Source organism: Strongylocentrotus purpuratus, unplaced genomic scaffold, assembly GCF_000002235.5.
Source record: "Strongylocentrotus purpuratus isolate Spur 01 unplaced genomic scaffold, Spur_5.0 spur5_scaffold_15, whole genome shotgun sequence".
Lineage (NCBI taxonomy): Eukaryota > Metazoa > Echinodermata > Echinoidea > Camarodonta > Strongylocentrotidae > Strongylocentrotus > Strongylocentrotus purpuratus.
The window spans coordinates 36,667,957-36,684,438 of record NW_022145600.1 but is presented as its reverse complement, the minus strand read 5'-3'; the positions used below and the strand labels follow the sequence as shown (position 1 = coordinate 36,684,438).

General features: G+C 35.9%; 1 protein-coding gene across 1 annotated transcript; it reads right to left on the bottom strand.

Moving 5' to 3' along the window:
- Positions 1-2,271: 2,271 nt before the first annotated feature.
- LOC592659 (PIH1 domain-containing protein 1) lies at positions 2,272-13,455 on the bottom strand. Its single transcript, XM_030986356.1, has 8 exons — positions 13,324-13,455; positions 9,927-10,079; positions 9,373-9,490; positions 7,904-8,047; positions 6,131-6,294; positions 4,072-4,218; positions 3,225-3,368; positions 2,272-2,667 (listed from the first exon to the last, which is right to left on the bottom strand). The coding sequence occupies exons 1-8, from the start codon at positions 13,411-13,413 to the stop codon at positions 2,629-2,631; spliced, it is 999 nt and encodes a 332-aa protein (XP_030842216.1). The 5' UTR covers positions 13,414-13,455; the 3' UTR covers positions 2,272-2,628.
- Positions 13,456-16,482: the final 3,027 nt, after the last annotated feature.

The following is a 16,482-nucleotide window of genomic DNA, read 5'->3' as shown; positions in this document are numbered from 1 at the left end:
AGCATAGCGCATTAGCCGGTCTCGGCTGCCATAGACTGCCCACGTCTTTTTGTTTCGTTTTTTTGTTTGTTTTTGTTTTTGTTTTTGTTTTTGTTTTTGTTTTTGTTTTTTGTTTTTGTTTTTTGTTTTTGTTTTTTGTTGTTTGTTTTCGTTTTCTGTTTTTGTTTTGTGTTTGTTGTTGGTTTTGTTTTTAACGGGGTAGGGGATATAACAAACTTTATTCATTCGATATAACTAAGTTGATTGTAGTCTGTACTTTGTTCCAATATGTTATAAATTATAATATGTAATAGAGATACTAGTACTACAGAACAAAATATAGAGGGGGGGGGGGGGGGGGGTTATAACAATATTAATTCATTCAATATAATTGAGATTACTGTATTTTGTACTCTGTAATTGGTTCCAATATGTTATATATTACAATTTGTATGAATTAATATTATATATTGAGTGAATACAATAAAGAATATTACAAAACAAAAAAAATTAGCACTTTATAAACGCCGTGCCAAGGCGGTTTCGCAACTTGGCTAGCTTCATGTGGGCGCGCGCGAACGCTTTGAAATACCAGAATATGTTAAAAAGCTGTAAGAAAATAGAAAGAAAACAGGTTTTAAAGGAGATAACATTTGACGATCCGTTACAGGGATATTTCGGGGGGGGGGGGGGGACCCTACTTTGATGTTTTATATAGCCCCGCCGATTCAGTCACAGCTTATTCGGGTCCATGCACTTTTCCTACTCAAATGTGTAAGCCATTTCTGCATGATTAAAAATCTCAGAATAAGAATCCCTTTCCTTTCCGTTTCTATAAAGAATCTGTTCACATGTGTAAATATGGAGTCAGGCTAACTCGGGCCAGGGGACAACTCGGCCCAGCTGCAAAAACGGTCATTTTTTGCATGTTTAGGTTTGGGGTTGGGGTTAGGGTTAGAGTAAGGGTTAGAGTTAGGGTAAAATGACAAAAAATTACCGTTTTTGCAGCTGGGCCAAGTTGTCCCCTGGTCCGAGTTGGCCCGGATCCGTAAATATATGTATGATATATAAACATACAACACTCATTTCCCCCCTCAAAATACATAATCTCTTGCACCTCCCAAACACCCCCATCCCCCTCCCCCTCCCCTTCGTTCTCTATCGATAGCACCCATCACTTCGAACTCACATTTATCTTTTTTAACCCTGCCTATTTCCTTTTCATGTCTTCCTTTCTCTCTTCCCTTTTATTTTTATTTTTCTTTTCCTCTCGATCTTGCTTATATATATATATATATATATATATATATATATATATATCCTTTTATTTCCTTCTCTCTTTCTCTCTGTGTTCCTATCTCTTTATTTCTCATGACTGGGACATACAATATATATCTTTAGCTTTAGAACAAAAAGAAGAAGAAAAAAACAAGAAGAAAAAATATACATTAATAAGCTTTAGAGAAGAATGCATATTTCCTTCATCTATGAATTTTTTTATTTACACATAATAGTTTTGTCAAATAAATATGGAACAAAAAACATTTGATAAAGCCGCAGTACTGTTGTGATGCTGACATCCCATTGAAATGTGTGTTGAATGTAATATATCGATAAGCCTTTCGATGTCGGTAATCCTGTACTTATGATGTTTTCGTGAAATGATACCCTTGCTCTCAAAATTTCAAAGGCATTCAATCTCTTTACCTTGTACATCACCAGCAGTGAGGACACACAGCTTAGCATGCTACATAATTTGATTTTGTTAAACCCTGTCCAGACAATCAGACAATCGGGGGGGGGGGGGGGGGGGGGGGGGGGGGGTGTTTCATAAAGCTGTGCGTAGAGTTACTTAAGAATGACTTGAATATGAAGAGCTAAATGGGATTCTCAAATCCTTTTAATTGCATAAGCTAAAGTTAAAATATGCAGATGTAGATTGACCTTATCATTATTAACAAAACATTTCAATGCAAAGTGTATTTTTGGCTACAATTTAATTGAGATTATGACAAATACAGTCACACTTTGTTAAAATGTCAGGAAAAATTTGGGCATCCCATTTGGCTCTTCATATTCAAATCATTTTTTAAGTCGTTCGTCACTTTACGCACAGCTTTATGAAACACCCGCCAGACAACTGTATGTGCATATCAATGAGGTACTTTTGAATGCGATGTTCAACTTATTAGGGTAAATTTGGTTTGAAATAAAGATCCAAACTATTCCATAAAAACATGAGTGATGAATATCATTCACTACTTAATAACAAATTCACAGCATTTTCTTCGAGTATTTAACATTACATTTAAATTCTTACATAACTTTAAAATAATTTAAATGTTTTTAACATAGTCAAGGCTATTTATTCTTTGTGCAGAAGTTGCCTTGGACATTTTCAAACTATACTGTGTTAAATGGGTCCATGTGTTGAAGGGCTCCACTAAAAAACTGCTTTGTGACCCCAAGTTTTCTTGAAAATCTTGAAAATAGGTGGTGATTTCTTTCAAAAGCTGTTTAGGAGCATGAGACAAGAAAGTGTGAAACTAGAATATGTCCACAGGAGACTGGTCACTTGGATGTCCGTGTGAGAAACGGTCAGCTTGGAGGTTCAGGGATGATCAGCCAGCATTGAAGATGGATGGTCAGCTACCCTTGCGGTTGGACGGGAAGGGTCAATGTTAACGTCTGTAAACACACATAGAGCAATCACAGATTACAGTTACACTGCATGAACTAAAAAAAATGTTCCAGCACCTGTTCCACAGAAGACAGCATCTGTAAACGTATGTGAGTCACTAATCACATAATTTCACTACATGGATTTATAGTTGTATACATTGTATAATGGTAAATGATTCACAAATTTGCCAGAATTTTCTATATCTAAGATTCCAGAAATCTAAAAATACCTAAACCTCTCATTATCAAATTCACAGAATAAATCTGTTTCCTAAGTGATGAACTAGTGAAAAATAACATTTGAACTATTCTTTTCTGAAATGCAATTTCAATGGAATTACTGAAATAATATGACCTCAAAACCACATTTTACTTTTGAAGTTCAAAATTTTGACGTCAAACATCATTGTTTGCATGCCCAACACACTGCTTAGCAGCTAACATTGGAGTGGAATTTCTCTATAACCTCTGACATTTTTTCCCCTCCCTAGCACAATAGATCAAGATCAATGCTATTGGATAGTTCACCAGTTTTAAGAGTAAAGAGCTGGAGTTACATGTACCTGTGTGTCTCTGTTGAACTGTGATCCACTGAAGTCTTGGTCTACATCAAAGGGAAGATAGATATCTAGATGATATGCCTTAGGGTGAGCATGTAGTAAGATACGATCTTCTCCTAAGTCTACAGTCAATGTGTTTGCAGTTTTCTACAAGGGAGAGAAATATAATTACAGGAGAGTAAATAAGACAGATATATATAGATAACAGGGTACTTATGAAGTAGAATATAAAATACTGAATCAATGCTATTTCTAACTATTGCTGTTTATAAAGTAAGAATATTTCTCATCAGTAGACATCAGTGAGGCACGGCCCACCTGGTCATGTGCAAAATGCCTTCAGATAAAAAAAAAAGAACTGCAACATCCTCATCCATATACGTGGCTGTAGGAAAGATGGAGGAACTACAGTATGTGCAACTGTGACAAGGAACAGATGTTGACAAACCCTTTGGTCTGCCCCCTCCAAACCAGAACCCTGTGCCCTCAAAGGCCTATACAGGTTCAACACCAAGGCCAGATCCTGTATCCTGCACTGGACAGGGCTCGTGTATGTGACCTTCTGTACTTGTTGAAGTACAGGCCACCATGTTGTTGGTGTATCTTCATACTTTGGGGTTGTGCAGATATATATGTACAGTGTGGAAGATCTAATCTATGTGCGGTTAAAAAGAACAGGCGCAATCCTAGTGCAACTGTGTTTTCTGCACCTCAGTCTTTAAGCTGGCTACTGAGGTACAGGCGATTGCACTTGCAGGGAAAACGTTCCACAGTCTGATGGTGTCAGGAACAAAGGTTTTCTGATATGTGCAAGTATGACCTAACAAGAAGAATCAGCCGATCTACTCACCACTCCAGGTAGCTCTACATCCACTACTAGAAATTCAGGATGTCCATCTATAGGTTCTCTCATGATGATGTACTTTGGTTCAGGTGCCTTCTCACTGTTTGTGTCAATGACCTCTGTAACCTTTGAACTCTTGACATCTGATGAGATCTATAGTACATATAATGTATGTTTTGAGTATCCAAATTTCATTTTGTTCATTATTTATTAATTACTGTTCCTTATTTAATTGTTATGATTTGAATCTTTCTTTTCTGTTGTAATAGCGCTCTGATCAGTTTTGTCTGTTATAGCGCTCAATAAGAAGCAATTATTATTATCATTATATTGGAGAATACAGTGGAAGCTGTCTGAAACTATTCTGAACAAGATTGCAATCACCAAGTTTAACTGATTAAGAAACCGTGTATGTGTCTTGTTTTCAAAATTGATTATCTGATATCAAATTCTAATAAGTAAAAATGTACTACCAATACTGCATAAGTAAACTAGATGGAATTCGACTGCGCGCAGTCGAAAATGATGCCTCCGTCATAGAGCAATTTTACAAACCGAAACGGAAGAAATTTTTCAAATTCAAGTTCAATTGTAATCCATTAACATGTTCTCAGAATATCGTGATTACAAGCAATTTCTCATAAACATATATGACCCTTTGATCTTTGACCTCATGACCCTAAAATCTACTCAGTTCATTGGCTCTGCAAGATTTCCTGAGTTAAATAGTAATCCATCTGTCAGTTCTAATGAGAATGCGTCCACAAGCTATTTTTGCATACATAATGAGCCCATGACCTTTGATCTTATGAACCATTCATTGGCTCTGCAAGATACATAAATGATCTAAGTTTGGCAGGAATCCATCAATCTGTTCTAATGATAATACGATCACAAGCTATTTTTGCATACATAATGAGCCGCATGACCTTGACCTTTACCTCATGACCCCAAAATCTAATCAGTTCATCAGCTCTGCAAGTAACATACATGACCAAAGTTTGGCAGGAATCCATCAATCGGTTGTTCAGATAACGCGATCACGAGCTGTTTTTGCATACATAATGTGCGCTGTGACCTTTGACCTCGTGACCCCAAAATCTAATCAGTTCATTGGCTTTGCAAGATACATACATGACCAAAGTTTGGCAGGAATCCATCAATCGGTTCTTCAGATAACGCGATCACAAGCTGTTTTTGCATACATAATGAGCCCTGTGACCTTTGAACTTTGACCTCGTGACCCCAAAATCTAATCAGTTCATCAGCTCTGCAAGATACATACATGACCAAAGTTTGGCAGGAATCCATCAATCGGTTGTTCAGATAACGCGATCACAAGCTGTTTTTGCATACATAATGAGCCCTGTGACCTTTGACCTTTGACCTACGTGCTCCAAAATGTAATCAGATTGTTTTCCTATAGTGATACACACTATCACTAAGTTTGAAGTTTAAATCTCCAGTGGTTCTTGAGATATCATGATAACAATCTCAATGTATGGAATTTCATAAGTTGACCTCTGTGACCCTTGACCTTTGACATACGTGCTCCAAAATCTAATCAGATCGTCTTCCTATGGTGATACATACTATCCTTAAGTTTTAAGTTTAAATCTCAAATGGTTCTTGAGATATCGCGCTAACAAACTCAATACAAGGAATTTCATAAGTTGACCTCTGTGACCTGTGACCTTTGACCTACGTACTCCAAAATCTAATCAGATCGTCTTCCTATGGTGATAAATACTATTCCCGAGTCTTAAGTTTAAATCTTAAATGGTTCTTGAGATATTGTGATAACGGTCAAACGGGACGGACGGACGGACGTACGGACGGACGTACGGACGTACGGACGGACGGACGTACGGACGTACGGACGGACAACCCGAAAACATGATGCCTCCGGCACCACCTTCGGTGGCGGAGGCATAATAAAATGAAAATCATTAAAATGTTGGAATATATTTCTGTTAGAGTGATGTGATTCTGTGAAGTATCTTGGACTTGGATCTTGTAGGTTATTTTTGTTAACTTTTGTTTGTTTTCTTTATCCCTAACTAACCTCTGTAATGAGTGGCTTCGATGACTGTTGATTATCTTGTGGACTATATTGTTGACTATCTTCATGTGTGGAACCCATGTCTAAGATGCGAGGTTTGGACTTGGTACGGAGATGATGCTGATGGAGAGTTCCAAGACATTTCCTCTTCTTCATCTGAGACCAACCTGTTATAGAAGTATCAAAGGTAATATAAAGTTTTGGTATGGGGTCATGAATTTGGTTCAAATGAACATATTGGAAGCTTATACGATTTCACAATATCCAATAATCGTTGTTGGTTGAAATCAAGTCTAAAGTGATGAAATTGTAAATAATAAACTCTTTATGTTGTATAGCTCCCTCTCAAGACTGATATTACTTTAGCTTTAAAACAATGTTTCCTGACTTCAATCGGCGACCAATTTGCTATTCCCGTTAAGAAATTATTTATCAGAACTGCATATTCTGAGATGTTCATTGTTGCAGCTACTATGGAATGGCCTTAGGCGCTATTTGTAATATTTGAAATTTACCAGGAGCACGGTAAAAAATTTATTATTCAATTACTTGAGAGCAGAAGTGGTTTAGGGGCTAAATTCTCTAGTGCTTATAATATATCCACAGGGACATCCAACTATATCACAATTTTTAAGAATTACTATCCATCCAATTTTCAAAATTTCCCCAAACTTTGCATTAACTTTAATATTACAATTATGCTTTCACTCTTTAGCGCTTAGAGACTTCGGTGGTAAGCGCTTTATAAGCACCGTTTTTATTATTATTATTATTATTATTATTTAAAGAAACACATCTTTAGAGATATATTTCATGAGTTTTACCATCATTTATTTATTTGATTGCCACTGTTGATTGCCACTGTTTTTCTTACCTTATCTATGTTACTTTTGTATTTTTGCTTTTTCTTCTAATTTAATTCTACGGGTTATAGTCTTCTCTTAATCAGAACACTGTGCGCTTAGAAACATCAGTATTAAGCGCCTAATAAATGTTATGTATTATTATTATTTATTATTATTTGGAAATGGGTTTAGTATCTTTTCAACTTTTCCCGTATAGGCCAGGTAAGAATCAGCACATACTTTGATTTCATTTAGCTTCATTTTTTCTTTACCATATGCTACTGTAGTATTTGAAAAAAATTAAAACATTAACTTGAATTGAATATCACTATCATTATTCAACAAGGAGATGAAGACATTTATAACCATTGATGTAAAACTGTTTTTGTATACACTCTTCTTAGAGAAAACTAAAGGCAAATGTTGTTACTTAATTCTGTTCAGAAAGCCGAACGTTTCATCTATACCTCACATTGTATGGCTAGTGTGACAACTATCTAAAACATAAATATTTATGCTTTTAAATTTGTCGAATGAAATTGAATAGAGTATAACTTCATAAACTCATATCCTGCCATAAGGGTGCATGCACGCTACCACTACAGTGCTTTGTAGCGCTATGGATTTGCTGCTTTGTTCACGCAGGCGAGCTATCGCTTTGCTGCTTCATGCATGTTTGCTCGCATTCGTAACAGCAGTTATTGTTCATGCCCTTTGTACTGTGCTCAGGGCTTCCCACATGCTATAGATCGCACCATCATATTATCAGATTATCTCAATTTGTGGCTTGGCACAATGGCTGTATTCATTATGGCACGATAAGAGTTAATATCTTCAACTTTCAAGTCCTGAAAATACTAACAGGTCCAACTCTTTTAGATGGAATCTCAAAAACAACAATTGCTGAAAGTTCCTTCAATTCGAGACTGACCTCTCTGAAGTAGGATGTTATATTTCTGCTCCAATCCTTCAAAGACAACAGACATGAGGAATCCCTTGAAGAGATTGCTCTTTTCTACCTTCTCAAAGAATTCATTGTTGATCATGACATCATATGCAGTACACCCATTTCCAGCTGTGTAGAAACAAAACAATGAAATGCTATTAGAATGTCTAGTTGCTAACACCAATGTAAAAAATCAGAAGGGTATGATGCCCACATGTATAATGGAGGCATACATGTGAAATGTATTGATAGGACTCTTGACCACAAATGCATGTACAAGTGGACTTTGGTCGTATCAAAACATTATTCGGCAGACGACAAGAACAGTACAGCTGATTTGAGTCAAAATCCTTTGAATGTAAAATATGCCAAGGAATTTTGAAGATCAAAGGCTGTTTAATCTAACCACAGTCCTGTGACCTCACTGAAAAACTTATTCAGAATAATAAAAGACCATGTTTTCCACTACATGGGTTTACCCATTAATTTGAATGAGAAATAGTCCAGTAGAATTTAAACATGCATATTACTTTGGAATACTGAGATAATCTGACCAGGGAGGTGAAAGAAAAGGAGGCGAAACTCTTGTAATTTATTCAAACGCATTCTTGAGTTCTAAAGCGTAACAATGGGATGTGTAACATTCCACTTGGCTTTGAAGTTCCATGCTCCGAACCGCGCTTCCGGGACTTTCGGAAGCCAGGCACCAGTTTTACATTTATTACAAAATATTAAATTACCAGCAAAATTTCAGTGTAAATCAAAAACTTTATATGGGGATTTTATTGGGAATAGTGCATCAAACAAATTTTCAAATTTAAAACTCCGTCCTTCCTTTAATTTGTGTGCCAGAGTTGGTAAAAGAAAAATTACATCCTGTCAAAAACTCAATATTTTAGGATGATGCGCTAATTTGTGCATGCTTTAATGTCCCGTTATTTGATCCATGGTTTACAATCTTCAATAACATTAAGTTTGCTAATGCGTGTTTTCGCGTGTTTTTTGTATTTTTCAAGTTTAAAAAAGGGTGAAAGTACACAAGTTTGTGTTCGCTTGTTCTACTCTTTACACATTCAACAATGGATGAGAAATCATTGGAAGGGACAGCGAACAGTTGCAGTGATACCATTTTCTGATGTAGGAATTCTAACTCCTGAAATTTCATGCGCTCTTTTATCTCACCACCTGGTCAACAGTTGCAGATTAGCGCATAACTTTTCGGCGGCTTGGAGCATGGGGTCAAAGGAGAGCGGCTTGATTCCAGTCCTTCTCTATCACGTCCCTGATCTGACTGAGATAATCTTTTATCTTTATACATTTGTTATCTTCTGCTTGTAAGTGTCAGCATGCATGGTGATGTAGATATACAGTAGGCTTGCGGGTCTCACATGGTGCACCCACAAGCCTACTGTATATCTGTTATCTTGTCTTATAATACAATTTCCAAAACTCACAATTATCTATTTCAGCATGCGGTTCTCCAATACTAAGAGGCACTCTGTAGTCACTCAACTCATCTGAGTCCAGAAGTTTTATCAGCTCAGATTCTTTCATATCTGCAGGTGCAGGCATCTAAAAGAGAAGTGAGAAAAAAGGGAAACTGCTGTTCAATGATAAAGCAAACCATCTTTGTAACTTTTTTATATAAAGTTCAAGTTAAAGCAAAATGCATACATTTCTATATTTCTAAAATTGTAATATCATTAAATATGATTATTCAATATTTCAAAGGAATACTTTAAAGAAACATTGGATATTACCGGTAAGCCCGATTTGTTAAGATGACACCCACAGGGAATGCCTGTGAAATGAAATGGAAAGGGTCTCCAACACATCTTTTGAACATTTATATAGTTCTTCCATAGTTTCGATTTGTGCTGTGAATAGTTATCCAGGCCAAGTTTTCACTTTATTTAACGTTATTGCCCTAAAAAGAAGAAAAAAGAAACATACAAGCTTTTTAACCTGGCTTCAACATTGTAAAGGCTAAGGGTGAATTCAAACTTACCTCTGTTGTTTTACACAGATTGATAAAGACCTTCTTTCCGGAGTTATCTTTAGTCTTGATGCAGACTCCAGGTTCAGGGGTCACAACATTGACCTCTGATTGGCTCGGGTCTGGAGTAGCATTTCCAAACAGTCCTCCTGCATTCTCATTGGCCTTTCACACAAACGATAGACAAGGAATTATAATTCTTTTTGCACTTTTAACATGGCAAGGAATGAAAGGTGCGACACAAATGGCAGGTGAAAGAGTTGCATGGCGTGCTGAAGGCCACAGCAGCGCTTTACAGCGCCGCCTGAAAATGACGATGATGAACACGGCAGAGAGAATAGCGATTGGTATGTTTATCAAACTCAAACCATGATGAACATTGACTGTATTTATTGAAAATGAAGAATAAGGTGAATGAGAAGCATGAGAGGAACAGGTCTAAACACAAACATTCACACAAAAGCAAGTCAAAATAATTGCACACTCCGTAATCGTGGTGACTTTCTAAATGGATCTAGCGTAAAAAGATGGAGTCAGGCTTACTCAGACCCGAGGACAACTCGGCTCTAATGCAAAAACGGTCATTTTTTGCAGGTTAGGATTAGGATAAGGGTTAGGGATAGAGTTAGGGTTAGGGTTAGGGTAAAATGACCAACAACAAAAAAAAAATTTAAAAATTAAAAAAAATAAATAAAAAATATGACCGTTTTTTTTGCATTGGGGCTGAGTTGTCCCTGGGTCCGAGTTAGCCCAGATCCTAAAAGACACACTCCCAAACTTATTTCTTAAGAAGAAGATGTGGAAGATTGCTGGCTATCTCTGTATTTTGATAAATAAACCTGCTAGAATAGTTCCACTTTGTCAATTTAATAGGGATTGAATGGGTGGAACAAATCAAATGACAAAGATTTAGAAAGTAAAACAAATAAAAAAAAAGAATGGGCTGGGGCAGTAGTCTAGTAAAGTGAAAACTGTCGTTGTCTTTATCAGACTTTAGGACAAACTCTGACTCTGACTTTGGAGTCTTACACATGCTAGACTGTGAATTTAGAAGCTAGGAATATCAAATATAAGGGAGATTATTATAACAAATAGGAAAAGGCAGCAGTGGAATAGAATCACCACCGTCAGCAACATTAACATGAATATGAACAAAGGACATAGTCTAGATCTAGATTACAATTTAGTAGGACAGGGGGTTGGGTGTCCGACCCTTAAAGGTACTATGTCCCTTTTGCACCCAACCTCAAATGCTGTAGAACTTTGCAGGTATTATGAATATGTCATGTATGTCCTATCTGTGAAATTTAAACATTAGCAGTGTCCTAATATTTATATTATGCAAGGAAACCCGTTAACTTGCTAGACTTCACTGTCAGACACTATTGAGTGACTGACTGGCTTTTTTTCTTCTTTGGTAATAACATACATGAAAAGAGTTGTAAAGGGCAGGGGTCTTGTTAATTATTTTTGAAGGAGGTAATTTGAATTTTATAGGAGGTACCATCACTGCGAGGGAGCGAAGCGACCGAGGGGGGAGGGTGTAGGAGGGGGGTGTCCCCCTCCCACGGTAGGGACCTTTTGGGATTTTCCACTTGAAATCGTGCAATCTGGTGCATACCTAAGAAGAATATTTGTAGTTATCTTTCCTACCTTGTATTACACATATATTGTAATAAACACACATATTGTTCATGTTTAATATTACATGAACAATCATAACTCATAAGAAAAGTTATTAGATCTAAGTTGATAATTATTTATCACTTTGTACCATTACTTTGTAATTTTTAATTAAACTGAGATGATGCACCATACTCAATCTTTCTACATCATGATTTGTTGAATACATGTACAGTATTTAAATAATGGGCAGCATAGGCTAGATTTTGATTTTTTTTTTACTTGTGACTTTTATTTGGATCGGAAGTTAGTTTTGAATATTCGCGGAGCGCGAGCCTGCATATATCATGCGAGCTAGCTGCGGGGGTCCGCCGGGGACGGCCGTGGCCGGCCTAAACTCAGCCGAGTTCAAAACTCTGTTGTCGATTTGCGCATCTCAGAATCTAAAGTACGTTGTCTCTAGACATTGCACGCACGTGTATAGGCCCCGGTTTCTGTGATCTTCAAATATCAAATCGGCAACGGATAGTTTGGTTACAGCGAGCTAGCTTCAGTTTTGTTGTGCAGTGCATCGTCTTGTCGCGTGCACATCGGGATCGCAATGGGGTAGGGACGGGCGGGCTTGGCCGCCGCGCTGTGGGGGGAGAACGTTAGATAGATAGGTCTAGGTAAGTACGGACGACGTCGCGTTCGTGATCGTAAGGGATTTCGTCGACTGCGGCCGTGTATGTGCGGCACTAATTATATCTTGGACGAAATTAAGGAAATTTTGGATTAGCATTGATTTAGATCTACTTTCTGTGATTTTTGCAAGGTTTATTCTATAGGAATTATAGCCGGTAAGAAACGAGTGAATAGGCGGCAAGTTTTACCGGTTACCGGCTTTAAACGACAGCCCTGAAAGGGTACATGAGCATTTGTCTACATCAATAACCCACTTCTTGTGATGGCCAAGATTAAACTGATTGAATCTTTGCGCAGCATAAACGTACGACCATTTGGTACAATTGTCTGAAAATCAAGACTATTACTTTTGGGCTCTATAGCCCTAAAGTCGATTTGACAACTAATAGTTGTTATTTTCCCACTTGAAGACATTTTCAAGCCCCACATGTTTTAGGGAAGTTCTAAATTAGTATTATCTTTCAAATGCAGTTGGAATTTAACTTTTATATTTTTTGGCCTGCAAATGGGACATAGACCCCTAGTACCTTTAAACTCATATTTTCCATTAGATTTTTTTTTTGTTCTTTACTGAGACATTACGGTAGATAACTTCACAAAGGTGCACGGTGCGCCCGCCCACAACCCGCCATCGGTATGCACTTGTATTGTGCAGTGGTTTGCTTTGAAACCTGTGAAAAAGTGTATGCTAATATCAACGTTTTTACGAAAAATACTCCAAAAATAACAAGAAAATTGACACAAAACTAAAAGGTAATAAACATAGGCCTAACGAATTTTAACTCATGATCTTTATTTGGACATTTAATGAATATTTACTTCATTTTGGGTATGTTTTTAGTATGGTATCTCCACGCCAGAGTAACAGGTCAAACTTTGGATAGGTTTCTGAACAAGCGCCCAGTAGACCCCTACTCAGGGTCAGTAGGGCCTAAACACCACCAGCAATTCAACAGGTGGGATCACGGATATTTATTTAGACCTAAGTCACCTAGATCTAGTGTTAAGATAGAGCTGTCTAGACCTAGTCTACTTCTTATTTTTGCTTTCTTTCAGTAGACTATTGATAAAAAATATACTCCTTGAAAATTGAATGTCATACCTGTAACAACAAATGTTTATAGAGACTTTCTTCGTCCAAGTCCAGAAGACTTTTATCACCTTTCATTTCAGTCGCCATGGGAGCTGCCATCTTGTCAGTAGCTAGCTTGCTAAAATCATTGTCGATAGAGGGCCGGGCCACTTTTTCTCACAGATCTTCAGTTTCGTGTTTGTGTACTGTAAGGGGAAAGATTTCCCTCTCCCCCGCCCCCCCCCCCCCCCCCCCCCCCCCTCCAAAAAAAATCCACAGAATGTGGAGGATATTGAATAACTAATGGGCCAATATTTAACAAAAATCATGGTTAAAAAAACCCCGAGAGTTTGTACATCTTACCTAATTTCTTTCTTAAAGGGGAATTCTACCCTCAACTTTTATTCCAACAGATGAAAGACAAAAGAAAAATAAAGAAATAATTTATACGTGTACGTACAATGTATGAGTCTGATGGTTTTCATTATTTGTTTACATATTTTTTTAGCTGAGATTATTACTGGCAAAGTTTTTATTTTGTGAAGTGATCTCTCCTAAAAAATGTCATGAACCAACATATTAATTTCCCTCTCCCCTCTCCCTTGATTTTTTTTCTTCAACTGGGCATGCGACTTCCCCAGACCACAGCAACGATTAACGTAAATTAAAAGTAATTGTAGTTTTAATATGATTTTGATTCCATACATGGAAAAATCTTTTTGATCTGGATCGATCTACATGAGCAAATTAGAATAGAGCTGTTTAGTAATTATTCAATACATGCATGTTTCTTTCCAAATCTCTGCTACTAACTATAGCTATTTCACCTGTTATGCATAATGGCATCTAAATATAAATGACATCCAGTGTGGAAAAATTAATAATAATAATAATAATCTTTTAAAGTCCACCGAAAATGGAAATTCTTTTTGCCCAATTGATTGTGAGCCCGGCAGCCACTGAGCAGCGCCAGATCGACGTTGCTCTATCCCTTAGCTGTTGCTATATCATGCAAACTTCTTTATTGTCAAGAGAAATTTTTGTTTAAGATATATGCACATAATTATAAAAAATATGTCTATCATCTGTTGCCGAATGATTCAAGTATTTTAGTTTTCCAGAATGAATAAAATAGTACCTTTGCTATACAAACTATATATATATATATAGAATTATCGATCTAATCAATTTCGATTGCATAGTAAGTAACCCACTAGTATCCTCAGAGATACATATAGGTTTTAAGACAGAAGTTCATTTACTGCCACTAGTCTCAGGTAAAAGATAAAGAAACAATACAAAACCACATATCAAACACAGTGATGGCAAAGAAGGTAATATTGCATTTTAAAAAAGGTTTATTCCAAATTTCAGAATATTTGTAATATTCCATGTCAAAAGCAACGTGTACATGAAATGTATGACATTTCAAACATTATGCAACTCACACATGAAATCATTTTACATTTAACTTAAATACAAAAATCTTTCAGTTTTCCATTTTACTTTTACTAACCGTATACAACCATGATTAATTAAAAGTATGTATCAGTACTTTACTTTAGAAAACACTTTCCTAAGTGTTCTGTTTTCCTAGAAGTTAAACACATGTACACATACGGTACATATATTTAAGATAGTAATTGTATACTTGTTGAATTTTATTTTATATGTAAAATTATTGTAATGAAATAAATGCCCTTACTAATTCTGCATGAAAGCTTACAAACAAATATCTACTTTATAACAAAAACTTGTTCCCTATATATAAAAAACACATGGAATGAAAGTATTGTCTTGACAATCAAATGTGTCATTTAAAATAATCTAAAACTCAATGTTTAAAAAGTGCAAATACATGTATCATCTCTTCCTCTCATAGTCAAATAGTCAACATTGCACAAGGTACAAACACAACATCAGGGTAAAGCACGTTGTTATAATAATGTAAAACAAAGTGGCAGTGAGTAAAATAGTCATGGAGAGGGAAAAGAGGTAAAAACGTCAATTCTTACAATAATGCTTGCTATTCAACAACATAAATCTACTTTCCTAATTCTATTTAAGACCAGCAAAATTTACCATCATATAAAACTGATGCATGGAAAAGTAAGGTGGCAAAAAATCATGCAAAATTTTACGACTACGAGATTTATTTAACATATAACAAAAACGCATCAATCAAAGTACAGGAGATAAAAACGCATCAATCAAAGTACAGGGGATAATGATTGTTCTTGTAATGATTGTTGCCAATAATTAAGTACCTAATGATAGAAATTGATGAACAGTGCATATTTTTGTTATTTACTTTTCTGATTATGATTGTTCTATTACAATTCACTATGGAGACCAAATGATTTACAAAATAATATCACTTTTTCCTATCTTACATTATAATTTCCTCCGCACAAAACAAGACTGAAAGCATAATATACTTACCGGTACTGGTAGATACATGTATCTGGGTGATAAAAATACTCTACATTTCTTTAATAATAATAATAATAATAATAATAATAATAATAATAATAATAATAATAACTTTTACTTACCATATATAGCGCTTTTCCTAAGACATTTATATCAAAGCGCTTTACAATATTGATACAAGTAAAACTAAACAGAGTAATGATAAGAGAACAAATTTAAAGTGAAATTATCAAACATAAGATAACAAGGTAAGGTAACAACTTAAAAACTAGGTTGAATATGCATTTCCCATTAGGTAGGTTTTTAATTTTGATCTAAACAAAGTAATATCAGGATGCAACAAATGGAGGCTGGAAGAGAATTCCACAAACGTGGAGCAGAGCATATACTAGTCCTGAGGGTGAATCAAACAATACATTCACATGATGACAACAGACAAGTAGAACTTAATTGTGCTTCTAAATGTCATACTTCTTAGAAGACTCCAAATAATTTAATTTGTCAATTTGGCATGAACTACACCTGTACTATCTTATAATAATAATAATAATAATATTCATTTGTAAAGCGCAATAACTATGTGGATATATTCTATTGCGCTGCAAGAGCTCGTAAATGCTGTGCTATACATACTATATGAACATTAATATCTAAATTTCAAGAATAAAGACCAAAAAAAAGGAGTGGTTTATTATATCCAAGGAAGCACACACAGAGATAAAATGAGATAAATCAATCAAATCAAATCAAATAGGT

Excerpts from the sequence above, each read along its gene's own strand:
- LOC592659 (XM_030986356.1), bottom strand. The coding sequence starts at position 13,413 with ATGGCAGCTCCCATGGCGACTGAAATGAAAGGTGATAAAAGTCTTCTG. Across the intron at positions 8,048-9,372 it reads GCATGCTGAAATAGATAATT|CTGGAAATGGGTGTACTGCA; the intron begins GTGAGTTTTGGA and ends GTTTCTACACAG. Across the intron at positions 3,369-4,071 it reads ATGTAGAGCTACCTGGAGTG|AAAACTGCAAACACATTGAC; the intron begins GTGAGTAGATCG and ends TCTCCCTTGTAG.